This window comes from Saccopteryx leptura, chromosome 2 (assembly GCF_036850995.1).
Source record: "Saccopteryx leptura isolate mSacLep1 chromosome 2, mSacLep1_pri_phased_curated, whole genome shotgun sequence".
NCBI lineage: Eukaryota > Metazoa > Chordata > Mammalia > Chiroptera > Emballonuridae > Saccopteryx > Saccopteryx leptura.
Window position 1 is genome coordinate 290,659,890 of NC_089504.1, and position 17,232 is coordinate 290,677,121.

Below are 17,232 nucleotides of genomic sequence, written 5' to 3' on the forward strand. Positions count from 1 at the left end.
AGGGTTTGTAACGCCCCTGGAGCTGACTAGCACCACAGCACCCTCCCCGCCGCCGCTGCCCGGCGGGCACCCAGGACTCCGCTTCGCGGGGTGCCCGCGGACCCGGGGCGCAGGCCGCGGGGACTCCCAGGACTGACTTCCTAGGGCCAAATCGTTAGGATTCCACGTGCCCCTCCCTGCAGTGTTATCTACAATAGAAATAACTCCAGGCCTGTAGGGAACCGAAGAGCCCCGAGTGTCTGGGTCCCGGCCAGCGCGCCCCACCCGCAAGGCCGCTGGATTCTTTGATTTCCTCACTCACTCTAAAAGCAAACCCGAGAGGAAAGGCAGGGCCGAGGGTGGGGATGTCCCTAAAGATTCACGAGTATTCGTGTAGGATGAGTTTACGATAACACTATCCCTAGGGGCGGGTGAAGGCCAGGAGTGAGGTCCCTCCACACGCTCCAGACCGGGAGGGTGTCAGCGCGGTGCCCGGGGTGCGGTGGGGGCCGGAGCAGGAAGAGGCGGGAGGAGAAGGGGTGGGGTGAGCCAGGCCCGCCACCCGCCCAGGCTCCTCCTGCCTCCCCCCACCCCCACCTACTAAGGCGCCCAGCCCACGGCGCTCCGCTCACTGGCCTCGCGTCCCAACGAGCGATTCAGCCGAGCCTCCGGCCAAGGTGAGTTCCTCCCTCCGCTCCCCCGCTACCCCCTGTCCCGGACCCAGCGCCCAGGGAAAGCCCCTCATCGGCGCCCACGGGCCAGGCTTAGCGGGAGAGGGGTGGGTCACAGCGCCAGGTGGGTGGTATGTCCCATCGCCGAGCTCTGGCCACACCCAGGCCAGGCGAGCAGCGCCCTGGCGCGACCACTGCTGAGATAGATACTCGTAGACCGGAGGGGGGCATTCGTCCCTTATTACTGGACTTGGCTGTTTGTACCCTGGGATCTGCCCTTTCCTCCCTTTCTGATTCTTTCTTCACTCCCACTTGCCTACATTTTGACTAGTTTTCCCAGTTATACGAACCCCAGCTTCTGGCCCCCTCTGCCCTAGCAGCATGTTTCTTTGTAAGCTCCAGCTGCAGGCTGACCTCTGTCCAGCTGTTCTAGCCTCCTCCCTACTGGATGGCGCGAGCTAGCTCAGGGCAGATTGAGGTTGGCTGGGGAGGGCTGGGCGGGTTGGCAGCTGGCTACCCTCCCTAAAAGACACTCCTCAGTCGCTGGCCCAGATGCTTCAGGTTGGGCTTCCTGTTGTTTGTCCGCTAGGCAAGAAGGTTCATAACTGCTGAGACAAGGAGGTCGATTTGATTTCTTTATAAAGCAGTGTTGCAGGAGGGTCAGCAGGGGACTATGTTAAGTGATTTGTCAAATGAATGAGTTCCCCTCTTACTACTTTAATTAAACATAAAACGAAAAAGAAAGGGGAAGAGCATGCTTGATGAAGGACTTTTCAACACAGATTAATCAGGCCCAATGCAATGAGAAAGAGATAAATGTGCTGGGTACCTGACCACACTTGAACTTGGCCAAAGGGATGGCACTTCCTCCAGCCCTAGATACTGCACTCTCCAGCCTCAGCTGGGCTCCACCTAACTGAAATCCAGACTCTGCCTTGTTGGTTGGGGGTGGTGGAGAATGCAGAGGGCTGTAGGCCAGGCTCTGTACATCTTTAGGCCAGACTCTGGAATACATTAAGCCCATCCACCACCACCCCTCCCTCCGTGGGGAGCTGAGAGCATTCTGCAGGGCGTGGTTAGCACAAAGGCCTCCTGGATTTTCTTAGTGGAGGGCTGTGACTCAGCTGTGAGACCATGTGGGTGTGGCCCTGATGGTTCTAGCTACTCCGCAGTTGGTTTGGACTGAACACTCCCTGAAGAGAAAGGGGAACTGTGCCATCGTAGAGGGCATTTTCCAAGAGGAAGTGAGTCACACCAGGACTGGCCAGCAATCTGAAGAAGAGGTTTCTTGACTGAACTGTGGGTGAGGGCAGCAATTAGATTGGCAAGGCCATTGAGAGATCGCTGCTGTATTATCTACCTATGCCTGCTGATTTGCTGCCTCAGCTTTGCTGGAGAGGTAGTCCTTCACATTAAGAGTTTTATGGTTTCTCCAGAGCCCCTGACCCCAAAGCTTGAGTTTCAGCCTGCAGCAGTGGATTTTCATATCCTGCGCTTTAGGAGAGGCCAAATTCATGGAAACACCCTATCAGTGATCTTTGCCTCCAACATGTTTCAGCAAATTGCAAAAGATAATGCCAGGGGTTGGGGCAGGAATGAATTCATATAACTCATATGATATTTCATCGTCAACCTGCTCCCACAGATTCCTGTCCAGTTTCTATTTAATCATGTCTTCTAAATGGTACATACCTCCCTCAACAGCCCAAAATTACCTTCTTCCTCATGGTCTTTGAGCTAGGATTTGGAGTTTCTTTTTCTTATTTCAGTTCCTCAAATTTTCTTGAGAGTCCCCTGGGCATAGAGCGCCCTGCTTTCTAGGTGATGGATGCTTTACCCTGACGTTTCCTGCATACCACATCAGATGGGCCCTTTTCTCCCCTCTCTGGTTTCTAGCCAGCCTCTCAAGCAGCAACACCACTAAAACCAGGCCTCGGCCTGGGTGCAGCTGAGACTGAGTGCCTCCGTGCTTTTCACTGACAGTTCAAAAAATGTGACTTTTTTTTTAAGAGCGCTACCCACTTGTTATGCCTTTGCCAACAGTCCAATCTTTTAAAGTTAGGGAAAACAATGGAATCCTTTTAGGGTTATAATATATAAGTTAGCACTCAGTGCTGGGAAAGCTGGGCTGAAGTTTTAGGATATTTCTTAAGCTTCTTATTTTTCTGAAGACTCAACAATTTAGGAATATCACATCAAAAGCAAAAACAGTGAATTTACTTATTTTTAACAATTTTCAGCATCTCCTAGCCCATCACTAAATACCACCCAACCCACCAAGGGATTTAATAGCAATTGTCACAATGGCTGTTGTCTGCCAATTCAGGCTGATGCCTGACAATTCTTCAAAGAAAAGTGGATGTACACCAAGAAGTATAGAGGGGTAGAGAGGCTTCTGCAGACTTTCCTCCTGTTGGATTGCACCTGGAGCTTTTCCTTTGTTACCCACGTTTTTAGTGGGCAAGTTTTACGTTCAGTGAAAGGTGAGAGAAAAGCCCGGATCCAGAGCCATTGCCTCAAATAATTTTGTCTTAATTTCCTTTGGGGATCAATTCAAGAATGCTTTCTGGGTTCAATTTTTTAAAAATTTCTTTTCAAAATCTCTGAAGCAAAAGGAAGAAAATCTCAAACACATTTTAAATAACAGATGTTTGTTTTTACCAACACTCTGCCAATTATATCCTGGGTGGTCCGTAAGACAACTTCGGAATGGATGTGCAAAGTAAATCAAATTCTTGCTTGTTAGAAGGGTCCTTTTTGAAATTACAGCCCAGGTCTGGGCTTGGGTCCAGAACAAACATTTGGGATTGCTTAGGAGCAGGCACTTTTATAAGGAGGTCTCCTGCTTCCTTGCTATTCCTACTAGATTCAAAATGGACATTATTATCAATTTTATTCTTACCGATTATTAAGTAGGCTCTACCTTATAGCTCAGGGTACTAGCTACTAGGATCCTGCTCAAGGGGCCCACAATCCGGTGGGGAAAGAAACAAGCACAATTAACTAGAGTTTATGACACATGTTTAAATAGTATGCCATTAGCAAGTGTCTCTGACACATGACCAGGATATGCAAAGTGTGGGAGATCCGAAAAATGGAAAATTGAATTCCCACCACTGTTGCTACATTTGTGGAGTCCAGAATTCTTTTTCTGTAGAGAAAACTACACAGAGAAAGAGTATGGACTTCCGAGCCTCCACTCTTAAGACTTACTGCCCAGGCAAACAAGAGATATGCAGGCATTAGAATTAAATGATTCAATAAAAAATGAGTGAACAATGAGGCAGTTAAATCCCATGGAACTCACAATGAGAAAGCAGAGCTGGAGAAGCATGAAATAGAAGGTGAGATGGACCAAAATACAAAAAATCCCGCAAGAGTAAGAAGAGAAAGAGAAGTCTTGTCAAGGTCTGACCGGACCTGTTCAGCAGGACGCATATTTTTTCCTCGGCTTACGGAATGTGCTTTCCTCTGTACTCCACTGTTCCATTCATAGGTGGCCCCTTTCTGGCCCCTTTCCCGGCTCTGCCCAGCTCTCCCGTCCTCCTGCTGAGCTTGAGCTACAAGGTTTTCAGCCCAGACCTGGGTGATCACACCTGCCAAGGGGATTGTTTGATTCATTCAGTCATTTAACAAACACTTATTTAGTGTTTTGTGGATAGAACAGAATAATTCACAGTTCTTATCCCAGAGGAACTGAAATCAAAGGTAGAGAGGTAAACAGATGAACAAATAAAATGGAACTAGTGTTTCAGGTACAGCAGTAGGTTGTCTGGGCGCAGAGAGGACACTGCTGCCTCTTAGCCCCGGGCCCAAGGCCCTCCAGTGAAAAGTGTACCCAACCTAGAAGCAAGAGTTCCACCCCCGCCCTGGCATGGAGCCTGTGGGGAGGCGGGGGAATGGGAACCCCAGGTTCAAGTGCCTGAACTTGGGCAAGCAACGGTCAGCACCGCAGTCAGCACCGCCCAGGCAAGCCCCACCCATGAAGGGAGGGCTGGCAGCTCTGACTCAGTGGGGCAACCAGTGCTCTTAGAGAAGAGCTGCATGATCCATCCACCATCAAGAGAACAATTCAATCATAACATTTCCCCCCTCTCCCTCATCTTACTGTGAAACCAGTGCACTGACTACCCCAAAACTGAGTAACTGGGCAGTGCCCCTCTGGGGCCTGGCTTACTGAGGAGACGATGGGCATCTCATCTGGTTTTCAAAGCTATTTGCAACTTCACCGCCTTGTATCTCCTGGCTAGCCTTTGTTCTGCATTATTAATGCAAATCTAAAACAAATAGTTAGCTGGCTGTGACAGTCACAACCCATTTGCTGAATAAAACAGGAGGGGAAGAGGAGAAAGGGAGTCCAGTGGGGCAGGGTTATGGCTTCAGAGAGGAAAGCTCTGTCACCTCATGCTGAGCATGACCTGAGACCTGAATATTCACTGCGGAAGACTGGCCTCACTGTCTTGAAGGAGATAGTCAAGGCCAAATTTCCTCAGCTTACAACCTGTTTTTCTTAGAAGTTCCTCAGCCTGGTTCCTATTTCAGGAGTCCCTACTCTGTCTTTGCAGGGCACTTTCCTTCTGCTCTGCCCAGTGCAGAAAGTGAGCGAGGCATCCCACAGCCATTTCCAATTTCTGAGATCTTTGGGAATTTGTTGTGAAGTGCTCTGCTGCCCTGAGCTTGGGCACAGGTATTTTTAAACCTCTGGCAACCGACTCCTTTCCTGAGTTATTTCAGAACTGGAGTGGGAGCCCACAGCCTTCTCCCATTTGTGACTCACTCAGCTGAGTTCTCTTAAGTTGCTGGCCCTCCAGAGCCAATCCAGGTAAGGCTGATCCATAGAGTCATATAGGAGATGGCAACGAGCCAGCCCCGACCTATGTAGGAAGAGAGGGAAAAAGGATGTGTGTGGGTCCCCTGGAATTCATCTCCCAGTGGACTTTGAGCATTAATGTGCTACTCTCTCCAAGAGAACTGCCTTCCAGATGAATCATGCCAGTTTCTGGTTTATAGCACTCTTTAGAGTAGCACATTCTTTGGCATGTTGGTTCCTGAACTTCTCTGGGGATTAGTGGGTAGAATTTACTATCCTTAAGTGTAATTGCTTAGTCCTCACGTTCACCAACTCCACCTTCTCTGTAAAAGACAGCATTTAAGGGATCTGTTTTGAAAAGGCATCTGTCAGCAGCAGAAACCAGATGGAAAGCATGTGTCCTGTTGCTATTGGCAATCCCCAGCAGAGGAAGGGGCTAGCCTCTCCTTCAACCTGTGCCCAAAACCTATTCTTGTGTTTTGTTTTGTTTTGTTGTTGTTATTTTAGGGAATGATCTCCATTCAAATTCAAGTGTCTCCTATCTAGTAGTGATTTTACTTGTTAGTCAGAGCTGCTCTATTCAGGCCAAAGCATTCCTTCAAATTAAAATCCTTTAATTTGCTAAAATCCTTTGAGCTTCTGTCAAGTACTAAGCACTGGGGCTTGGTGAGACATATACCCCCAGATCATTATACCTGAATATAATCTGACATGTTTCCTTTCATTCTTTAAAACTCTTCATGATGTAAAGCTCTTGCTCTCCCACTGCACCCCGACTATGAAAGTAACCCTTCTGTCTTTCCTGCCCAAAATATATCAGGTTCCCAAAGGGGTCAAGGTGTACTGTTACTTCTTCTCAGGGTAGCTTTTATTCAGGTAGGACAACAGCATTTACTACCAAATATGCAAATAAATGTCTTTAGTAAAGAATATATACCCAGCAGACAGAATTCATTTGCAAGCAGATTTCTAACTCCTAGAATTAGACTAGGTTTAACTGAACCAGGTTAGCCAGCTATGCTTGCAGGGCTAAGTTTTCATACTCACCAGGCTTGACTGTGGGTTGTTAGTATTCCTCCATATCTAAGAGTCCCATTTACCAGCGCCAAGAGAAATGATGACTCATCTGTTTTTTCGATAGCTGCTGTCAGTTAAAAAGAGGGATACTGATCTTGCTTTTCCAAATGATTAGAGGTTTTATTTTTCATTAGGCGATTTATACAGAATTAGCAGGCAACTAGATAAATCCTTCAATCAGAGCACCAATACCTAGGGTCCTATTTCCTCAGCAGGAGTCCCAAAACCAGGGGTGAATTGGTTCTTGGATTTATTGAATTTTTTAGCTGGAAAGAATCAAATTGATGATCTAATCACCCTCCTTCTAATTACTCTTAAAAAAACTGGCAATATATGTAACACTTTTAATAAATTATTGTTGTTGTTTTATTATTGATTTTTAGAGGGGGGGAAAGAGGGGAAAGCATCAACTCGTAGTTGCTTCACTTTAGTTGTTCATCGATTGTTTCTCTTAAGTGCCTTGACCAGGGAAGCTCAAGGCAAGACAGAGACCTTTGGGCTCAAGCCAACAACCATGGGACTGTGGGTTGTTGAAAAGCAAGATCAGTATCCCTCTTTTTAACTGACAGCAGCTATCGAAAAAACAGATGAATCATCATTTCTCTTGGTGCTGGTAAATGGGACTCTTAGATATGGTGGAATACTAACAACCCACAGTCAATGATCCCGCACTCAAGCTAGCAAGCCCGAGCTCAGCTGGTAACCTCGGGGTTTTGAACTGAGGGCCTCAGCATTCCACTGCTCCACCACCAGTCAGGCACATGTAGCTGTAAAGTTAATGTAAACTGTTTCTTTACACCCTTTAATATGTTTCAATAGACCTCACCAAAATGCCGTCTCAAATGGAACATGCCATGGAAACCATGATGTTCACGTTTCATAAATTTGCTGGGGATAAAGGCTACTTAACAAAGGAGGACCTGAGAGTACTCATGGAAAAGGAGTTCCCTGGCTTTTTGGAAGTAAGTATTGAAAGGCTCAAAAGAAACAGACATGCAATTTAATGCTTCTAGGTCCTGGTTCCTTTCTCTTCTTTCCATTCCTTCTCTGTGGAAGTCACTTCTACAAAGATGTTTGCATTCACTTATTTATTAAACTTCAAGTGTCTACTGTTTGTAAGATACTGTAGGAGAAACAGAAGGTAAAGAAGACCCAGCCCCTGCCCTCAAGGAGCTTATAATTGGGAGATGCAATAAGACTATTCACATATAAACATATGAGGTGTTTGTTAGAATGAATCCAGCCTGACCTGTGTGGCACAGTGGATAAAGCATCGACCTGGAATGCTGAGGTCACCAGTTCGAAACCCAGGGCTTGCATGGTCAAGGCACATACGAGAAGCAACTACTATGAGTTGATGCTTTCTGTAGTCTCCCTCCCTCTTTCTCTCTCGCTCCTCTCTAAAAAAAAAAAGAAAGAAAAGAAAAGTCCATCTGGAATCACCTGCATCTATTGAAACTGAGTTGCAGGAAAGGCCTTTCACAAGAGTCACCAACAAGGCCGCTCAGGTTCGTAAACCTGGTATTGGAGATGCCACATCCTGGTCACATTCATTTTATACAACTTAAATCTTCCTTCTTAAATCCCTTCAAGTAGAGGTGCTTCAAAATGTTTTCCAACTCTAATCTAAAGAAATGCTATCAAGCATTTGCTAAATGGAGCCAGGCATCACTCCAGAAATAACTGCTTTTCATATTGAAAGATGAGAACACAGGAGCATAGCTCGAGTTTATACTTCCCCTCCACCAGACTGAAGGATCGTGAAGACTAGGAGAGGACTCTGTCATCAGCACAGACACATCACTTGGCATTAGGCCGCAAGGCACAGCTTTCCTTTTGCGTTGGAGGCACTCGAGATAGATGTTGCATTTCACTGAAGGTGAAACATTGTTTGACAAAATATTAGATGGATATACAAGTCCTTCTTTCCCTTCCACAACTGGAGTCACTTAAAAAGATCGTTACTGTGCTTGGTGTAGGATAATGCATTAGCCTCTAAAGAGTGAAGGGACATGATAGTAGAAAGCTGGGTCCTCTTGTCATCCTCCTGGACAGTACCAAATTAGTCAAGCCCAGGGTTTTGTAGTACACTATGATTTACATGTCAATACCAATTAAATAAACAGGTATAAATAGCCTAACGAGTCTCTTAGTTCTGCAGTTATCACAGTGCTATCTCAAAATGAGTAAGAATATACTGCTACTCTGCATTTGCACGGCCATATGATATAGCCCCAGACTAGGAGTTAGTTAACACTGGGCACGTTGCTTCAGATTGTGGGTCCTCAGTTCCCTCCTCTGTAAAATGAGAGGGCTGGATGTAATTATCTCCAGGGTCACTTTCACTTTCTGTGATTTCTTCCAGGCAACCATAAAATGCCAGGACAGAATATGTTCACTATAAGCCCTCCCATCACATGAACAAAGGCATTCTTGGTACACTAAATATTCGTTAGTCGTGTTGTTGCATAGTTAGAAGCCAGATGAATATCACATGAGACAAACCTTTTCTCCCCAAAGGCTTTCTGGCATGAGAAGCATTGAGGATGTATGTAGCAGAGTACTGAACATGGCAGTGTAATTTATTCCAGGCATGGGGTCATAATTCCAGGCACACCCACACTCACTGCATCAACAGTATTTTATTTCTAAAGTTGACTCATTCTGTCATCCTAATTTTACTCCTGACCATAGTCAGGAAGCTGAGGGTGAGGCCAGAATGAACTGAAATGCACCAAACGCAGAGGTGGCTGCATAGAGCAGGTTTTAGTTGTTTGCGGTCCTTGTGTAGGAAATGCTGCTGCTTTACCTTAAGGGATTTTGTGGTACAATTTGTAAACATCCAGCACTCTTGAGACACTGAAAATCAGTTCCCTGTCATGTATACAATCAATGGAATTCATAAATACTTTACTTGAGCCGTTCTGTACTTCTAAAAGATCATATTTCCGCCCTGGCCGGTTGGCTCAGTGGTAGAGCGTCGACCTGGTGTGCAGAAGTCCCGGGTTCGATTCCCGGCCAGGGCACACAGGAGAAGCGCCCATCTGCTTCTCCACCCCTCCCCCTCTCCTTCCTCTCTGTCTCTCTCTTCCCCTCCCGCAGCGAGGCTCCATTGGAGCAAGGATGGCCCTGGCGCTGGGGATGGCTCCTTGGCCTCTGCCCCAGGCGCTGGAGTGGCTCTGGTCGCAACAGAGCGATGCCTGGAGGGGCAGAGCATTGCCCCCTGGTGGGTAGAGCGTCGCCCCCTGGTGGGCATGCCGGGTGGATCCCAGTCGGGCACATGCGGGAGTCTGTCTGACTGTCTCTCCCTGTTTCCAGCTTCAGAAAAATACAAAAAAAAAAAAAAGATCGTATTTCCCTGTTTGATGGCATGGATCCTATAGGAGAGACCAAGCTTTCTCATTATGAAAAGGAGTGATCAAGCCAGTCACCACAGGAGCAAGATGAAAGAAAAAGCAAAAAGCATCTTGCCTGCCCACCTCAATTCCACACATTCATAGCAGACACTGAAAGTCATGGGGAGTCTGTGACTCCATCACACATACTCCTTTTGATGGAATCCAGCTCAGGTTATAGGATAGCATAGAATTTACCAACTCATTAAGAATGGAAGTGATGTTAGAGACACTCTGGTCCAACCTCTTCCATTCACTGTTGATACACAAAGGCTCACTACGTGTGACTTACTCAGGGTTATATTAATAATATGATATGGAACCACACTAGCTTGCGCCCTTGCTGCCTATATGCCGAGAAATTAAGAGAAATGAGGGCAATCTACCTGTCAAACCTAACACACCCCATGGCATCATTAGCACCTCTGAAATCCAAAGAACGATGATCTGAAACATACTCCCTAAATAATCTTATGAGATCTTTTCTGAGAGTTTTGTTTTCAAAGGATTTATCAGGAATAAAAGTGTGTTAAGAGAATGAAGTTTAAACTACAAAACAGACAGTTTTGGGTGGTTCATAGGCAGAATCTTGTGATCTTAATAATTGTGGGAAGAGTTGAACTGGAAGCAAAGCAGGTCAGAAAGTTATGCTGGTTCTATCTGGCAAGAGCAATGGATTTAATTAGGAGGACTGGGTCTCCCTTCTCTGGCACAGAATAGTCCATTTCTAAGGTCCCTATAATCATACAAAAAAAAATGCCACAGAAATCTCTTTCCTAGTTTAAAATAAATACCAATTGACTGAAATGCTCCCTCAAGGCAGCAAAACTCATTTAGATGACCTCTGAAAATCACCTGTGACCTAAAACAAGAATTAAGATCACTGAAAGATTATATACACGGTTGTCAGCAGTGCAAATCAGAGAAGCTAGTCATTGTAACCACAACCTGATATTTCTGGCCTTTGTTCTTTTTTTCAGAATCAGAAAGACCCTCTGGCTGTAGACAAAATAATGAAGGACCTGGACCAGTGCCGAGATGGCAGAGTGGGCTTCCAGAGTTTCTTCTCACTAATCGCTGGGCTCACCATCGCGTGCAATGACTATTTCGTAGTACACATGAAGCAGAAGGGGAAGAAGTAGGCAGTGCTGAGCAGTTCCTTCCACCCTGATAAGAGTTCTCCCAATGAGTCCCTTAAAAAATCTCTGCCCCCCCAGCTTCCCCCTGTATAAGGATTTCATGAGCAGATTGGGACCCCTAGAAAATGTATAAATAAAATCCCACTCCCATTGGACAAGAGAAAGAAAAGCCAATTAAAGCCAGATAAGCTTTTGATTTTTATATTGCTTGCATCCTCTTGCCCTCAATAAACAAATGTCTTTTTTAGTTCTTAATTTGTCACAGAATGTTTGTTACTCCTTCAGAAATGTTTGTTCCTTGCTTCATTTCAATAAAACAAAAATCCAAAGGCCTTGGGCAGCCAGCACTTGGCAGAGCTCTTGCCACAGAACCAACAAAATGAGAGCACACCCTGCACCCTGGCCTGGAGTCTAACTTCTCTCCCATAGCTATGTCTAGCCAAAGGACCAAAACGCCAAGGATGAAGAGAAAGCACTTCAGGAATTTATACTAATTTTATAATTACTGAGCATAGTTAAATCAGTGCCTTTCCAACCAGTACTTTGGATGCCTGAGATGTCTGAGTCCATTTTTCATAGCAAAGTTGCAGCAAACTCTTGGGTAAAAGTCTATAAGGCAACCAAAAATAATAATAATAATAACAACAGAGTTTAGTGTGATGCCTCAATAACATCACATTAACGTTTATTAGTTGTCATGAAATGTAAGGAAATAGACCGGCATGACTTGAATCCTGGTGTGCTTTTTTGTTGTGCTAGGAACTAGGACTAATGTCTTGATAAATAGCAAACTTTCTCCCAGCCCTTTCTGTACCTGTTCTAAAGCTTCAGCATATATACATTATATGCTATGTGCTTATTAATAATACAAGACTCTATTTTTACAGGGAGAGAATGTACAAATTGGCCTATGAAATTGTTCCAATTAAATAGGTCAGTGAAAATAGAAACATTTTTATGATCGGATAGATCAACATAATTCTGGGGAAAGTCCAATATAAGGTCATCTACCATCACAAGGGAAAACATGCAAAAGGGAACAGGACAGTCCAAAACTAGCTTTGGGGAAAATCATAAAATTAAGGTAAAAAATAAAATTCCATTCATTTAATGTTGTCCTTACCATCAAATAAACAAAGTAAGACATAGCTTTGCAGCCCATGGGATTCTATGAGCGAGTTTGTAAAAGGAGAAAGATTTATTGCAAGTTAATAAATGGAAGAGGGATGTTGGCTAGCTAAAGAAACTGACTCCAGGATTGACTTCCAAATCCCTGCTGTAGAACTGAGCTGTGAGGGGAACTGTTGGCTCAGATAGCTTCCTGCTGAGCTGGGAAACCATTGCCACTGCAGGCAGCTCCAGAATCACACAACCCGTGGCACAGTGCACACTAGGAAGAACAGGCACCCATGTCCCTACCACTTTTCACACAGGATTTGGCTCCCACACCCAAGTCTCAAGAAAGTGCCTCTGAATTTTCACATCAAAATCCTAACCGCAAGGGAATCTGGGAAATAGTTTTACATTTTCCAACCTCTACACACTAGAATTTGGTATGCTGATTCAGCATATCTACCATAGAAATGATTGCAAATTCCAAGAGAAATCTACCAACCTGTAGGTTAAACTATTATCTCTAAACTAAAGGACCGGAGGTTCTACAGATAACCTCTGACAGCTACAGGGAATAATAGGGAAGCAAACTGGCTCATCACAATAAGGCAAACCACTTCTCTGTTCAGGAGATGTGTGTCAGTTCAGATTTACCTCTCCAATTTATACCACCTGCCTCCTGGGACGACTGTGTTTGCTGGTTTTATTATTAATGTGGGGTTCAATTCACAAATGGGCAGGTGAAATTATAACATAGAGATAATGGGCTCAGATTTCCCCAAATCCATAGCAAGCTTTCACACTCCAAGCCTCTATACCTGAAAACACAAAGAACTATCCCAGCAAAAGGGCTCTATAATTAGAAGAGGGGAAGTGTCAATTCATCTTCACATTGGGTATGCAGATTCAAAAAAATTCTAAAGCAATGTGTTTTATCCAGAAAATGACCCCAGACTCTGAAACTTAGAAAGGTGCCCAATGCCAGGAAATCATCTGGGTCACACATCATTGGGGGGGGGGTGCGTGTGTGTGTGTGTGTGTGTGTTGGGGCTGGGAGAGGAGGGAAGAATAATACACCTTCTTCGCTTTAGCCGCTGCTCAAAGCATTTCGTAGGGAACTAGTACAAGAAAAATGAAAATGGTATTCATGGCTTGAAATCCTACATGGTTCTCCATGCTGATGAAAACGCACAGATCCCAGTCTGACCTGCTGAAACAGCCGTCTAGACTTCAGGGGCCACCGCCTAATAGCTCCCAAAGGCAGAGGTGGATTAAGGTTGGTTGAGGCTCCAGGTGCAGAAGAAAATATTGGACCCCTTAAAAAAAAGGCAGGGAAAATAAAAATACATGTTAACCATATTTTTAAATAAATAAAAAATATTATGTACATTAATGTTAAAATTGCACATATGAAACCAATCTTGGTGCCATCAGAAAAAAAAGTGTAAAGTTGGGGTTTTGCGAGGCCCTTCAAAACAGAGGGCAAAACTATATTTATGCCAACAGCCATCAAGAGGTACCATCTGGAAAATTCCACTCATTCTGCTCCATGGCTGAGTTGTGAAAGCAGATCCTGCCGCTCTCCACACCCATTTTTGAAGGATAAATGGATAGATAATAGTGCAGAAAGCCAGTTTCAAACATGCTGCAGAGCTGACCCTGAAAAACACCTAATTTTCTCCCTTGGATCCAACCCCTTGTCCAAATCCCTTGAACATGAGCCAATTGCCTGTGATTTAATACTTTCCTCCCCAACTCATCTTAGTGGGAGAACAAAAGCAAGTATACACACCACTCTCAATTTGACCAATTTGAAAGTGATTGTTCAAGTACTTTCTCCAGTTCTTAATCCCAGAGGGGTAGTTGTGAATAGAAATTCATTCATTTAGCAAATATTCACGAGGGCTACTACATGAATGACACCATTCATGTGGTAGATATAAAGAACAGATGCCTGCAGCAACTGCTCAAGGAGATCATAATCTCTTTGAAAGATAACAGATAAAGCAGACAAAAAGTTAAATAACACAACAGAGCATTGGTGAGGGTAAAATGCGGTGAGCACTCTTGACCACTGTTGATAAAAATATAGTTTATACAACCTTTGGGGGAGGCAAAAGTAAGTGATATAAACAAGAATCCTGATGTGTTTTTCTTTAACCCAGTATTTCTATTCCTAAGAATTTATCTTAACAGAAGATATGTTCCAAGACCCCCAGTAGATGCCTGAAACTACACACAGATAGTACCACACCCTATATATATTATGGTTTTTTTCCTATACACATATACCTATGATAAAGTTTAATTTGTAAATTAGGCAAAGGAAGAAATTAACAACTACACTGGGAAACAAAATTCTTGTTGCATCCACAAAAACACTTATTCTTACCTAATTCGAGTGTGCTGATCTCAAATCTGACATTAGTTTTTCTCTGTAAGCTACAGTGTTTTTTTGCAATTTCAGATTTTAGGTTTTCATCTTATTGTAAAATTTTCAACATTTAGTTTAACATAATGAAGTAGAATGTTTTCTTGGGCATCATCTTTGTGAAAAATATAATAATTTATATAATGCAGTAAATACACAAATACACTAAAAGATATAATTGCATCAGAATTTGTCTACAATTTCAAAATAGAACATATTAAAACACTTATTTTAATCATAGAATTTGCGCAAAACTTATTTAAATTCTATTCAGGCAAAAATTAGCGTTTGTAGCTCTTGCATTTGTGTACTTGTTGAGGACAATCTCAATTAATGCTCCAGCAGTAGTCTGCTCATCACTAACATCTCCAAGATTTTCGGGAAACTTATCAGGGTGACTGTTCAGGAAGTGCATCTTAATGCTCATGTTACATCCAATGTCGCGGAAAGCCAACAGCATCCTTTGAACCAGAAGTTCATAGTTTTCTGCTTTTTTGTTGCCAAGGAAGTTCTTTGTAACTGCCACAAAAGACTGCCATGCTGCTTTCTCCTCCTTATTCATCTTCCTGGCAAATTCTTCATCACATATAAGGGTTCGTATTTGAGGTCTATCGAATACACCTGCTTTTATCTCCTCAAAAGACAAGGCAGGAAAAGCAGAAATAATATGTTGAAAGCATTCACTTTCTCTCTTCAAAGCCTGAACAAACTGCTTCATTAAACCAAGTTTGATGTGAAGTGGGGGGAAAATGATCCTGTCTCGATTAACTACAGGTTCATACGCAATATTTTGCATCCCTACTTCCAGAGCTTCACGTTTTGGCCACTCCTTCTGTGTCCAGTGTTTCTCCCAAGCTCGGCTGTCTCACAAACACAGAAAGCAAGGATACTTCGTGAAACCTCTCTGTTGTTCTAGCAGGAAATTTACCACCACTCAGCTGCTTTCTTTGATAAGCCCAAATCTCTTACTAAGTCATTCAATTCAGGTTGGCTAAACTGCTGAGGGGTTAATGACTGCTTGGCATCAGAAGAAGACCCTTCAGATTCTACAACCATTTCTTCAGGCATCTTATCAAAATGCACTTGATCACCATGTTCACTGTCTTCGTTCTTAGAAGAAATTAAAACCATTAAAAACTGGAACTGGGAGTGTCTCAGAGTGTGGGATAAGTTGTATTACTGAAGAAATATTAGGATATGCGATCATATGCCTTTTTTCTTGCCAATGCCCTTTGTATGGATCAGACAGAAATAATAGTCACTGCTGTGGTCCTTAGGTTCATGCCAAACCATGGGAATACCAAAAGGCATTCCATTGTGTTTTCGTTTTGTTCAGTCATGAAGCATTTCCTCACAATTATGACACACAATATGAGGAGCCCAATTCTTGTCTTGATTGCCAAAGGAAACTTGAAAATAGGCAATATATGCACGTGTCACAAATGATGAAATATTGCGCCTTTGATGTTGAAGTGTGTAACAGCCACATATATAACAAAAGGTGTCAGGACTATTCTTACATTTACACCTACTCCAAGAAGCCATGATTCAATCTTAAAACAAAATAAGAGGGTGTTTTGTCAGATAATAATTTTTTACATTTAAAAGCAACTACAATTTTGTAAAAGTGACGTTTGTAAAACATTAATTGCCTTGTGGTTATGTTCAATCCAAGAGTCATTGCTAAGGTTTTTAACTCCAATTTAAAAACCAATGCATGCCATTAACTGTAACAAAAAGAAATTAGAAATTAAAATTGCATAAAAACCAGAGCATGCATCAAAAAACGGATTTCAGATTTGGAATCAGCGATGCAGAAATATATAGAAAAAGTTCTAAAACCTTATGCAACAGAAAATGAAAAAAAAAATTGTTCCCTAGTGCTATTAATAAGATAGAACAATTATAACAATATACTGAAATAAAAGTTATTTGAATGGCTTTGGGACCATTATTAAATAAAATAAGGATTACCCGAATGAAAGTACTGCTATACCGTAATGGTCAATCTGATAACCAGAAGGCATGTTAAGTGACTAACGGGTAGGGAGCGTCTACAGTGTGCACACCCTGGACAAAGGAATTATTCACATCCAGGGGGGACTGAACAGGACGACACGATATTTCATCATACCATTCAGAATGGTACACAATTTAAAACTTATGAATTATGTATTTCTAGAAACTTCCATTTAATATTTTCAGACCGCAGTTGACCTGGGTAACTGATAATGCAGAAAGCAAAACCAAGGATGAGGGAGGACTACTGTACACAGATATTGATGCAGAATTTTTAACAAATCTTTTTTTTTTTTTACAGGGACAGAGAGAGAGTGAGAGAGAGAGGGATAGACAGGAACAGACAGACAGGAACGGAGAGATGAGAAGCATCAATCATTAGTTTTTTGTTGCACTTTGTGACACCTTAGTTGTTCATTGATTGCTTTCTCATATGTGCCTTGACTGCAGGCCTTCAGAAGACCAAGTAACCCCTTGCTTGAGCCAGCGACCTTGGGTCCAAGCTGGTGGGCTTTTTTTTTTTTTTTTTTTTTTTTTTGCTCAAGCCAGATGAGCCCACGCTCAAGCTGGCAACCTCAGGGTCTCGAACCTGGGTCCT

The 17,232-nt window shown here is 43.4% G+C and overlaps 1 protein-coding gene across 2 annotated transcripts; it reads left to right on the forward strand.

Annotated features, from left to right (window-relative positions):
- The first annotated feature begins 502 nt into the window (after positions 1-502).
- On the forward strand, positions 503-11,318 carry S100A10 (S100 calcium binding protein A10). Of its 2 annotated transcripts, XM_066366129.1 has the most exons (4): positions 548-656; positions 5,216-5,472; positions 7,357-7,499; positions 10,913-11,318. In XM_066366129.1, exons 3-4 carry the CDS (start codon positions 7,368-7,370, stop codon positions 11,072-11,074), a joined length of 294 nt encoding a protein of 97 aa, XP_066222226.1. In that variant the 5' UTR covers positions 548-656; positions 5,216-5,472; positions 7,357-7,367; the 3' UTR covers positions 11,075-11,318. The 2 variants fall into 2 exon arrangements, with proteins under 2 accessions (XP_066222225.1, XP_066222226.1); XM_066366128.1 differs by lacking the exon at positions 5,216-5,472 and having other exon boundaries at positions 503-656.
- Positions 11,319-17,232: the final 5,914 nt, after the last annotated feature.

Excerpts from the sequence above, each read along its gene's own strand:
- S100A10 (XM_066366128.1), top strand. The coding sequence starts at position 7,368 with ATGCCGTCTCAAATGGAACATGCCATGGAAACCATGATGTTCACGTTT. Across the intron at positions 7,500-10,912 it reads AGTTCCCTGGCTTTTTGGAA|AATCAGAAAGACCCTCTGGC; the intron begins GTAAGTATTGAA and ends TCTTTTTTTCAG.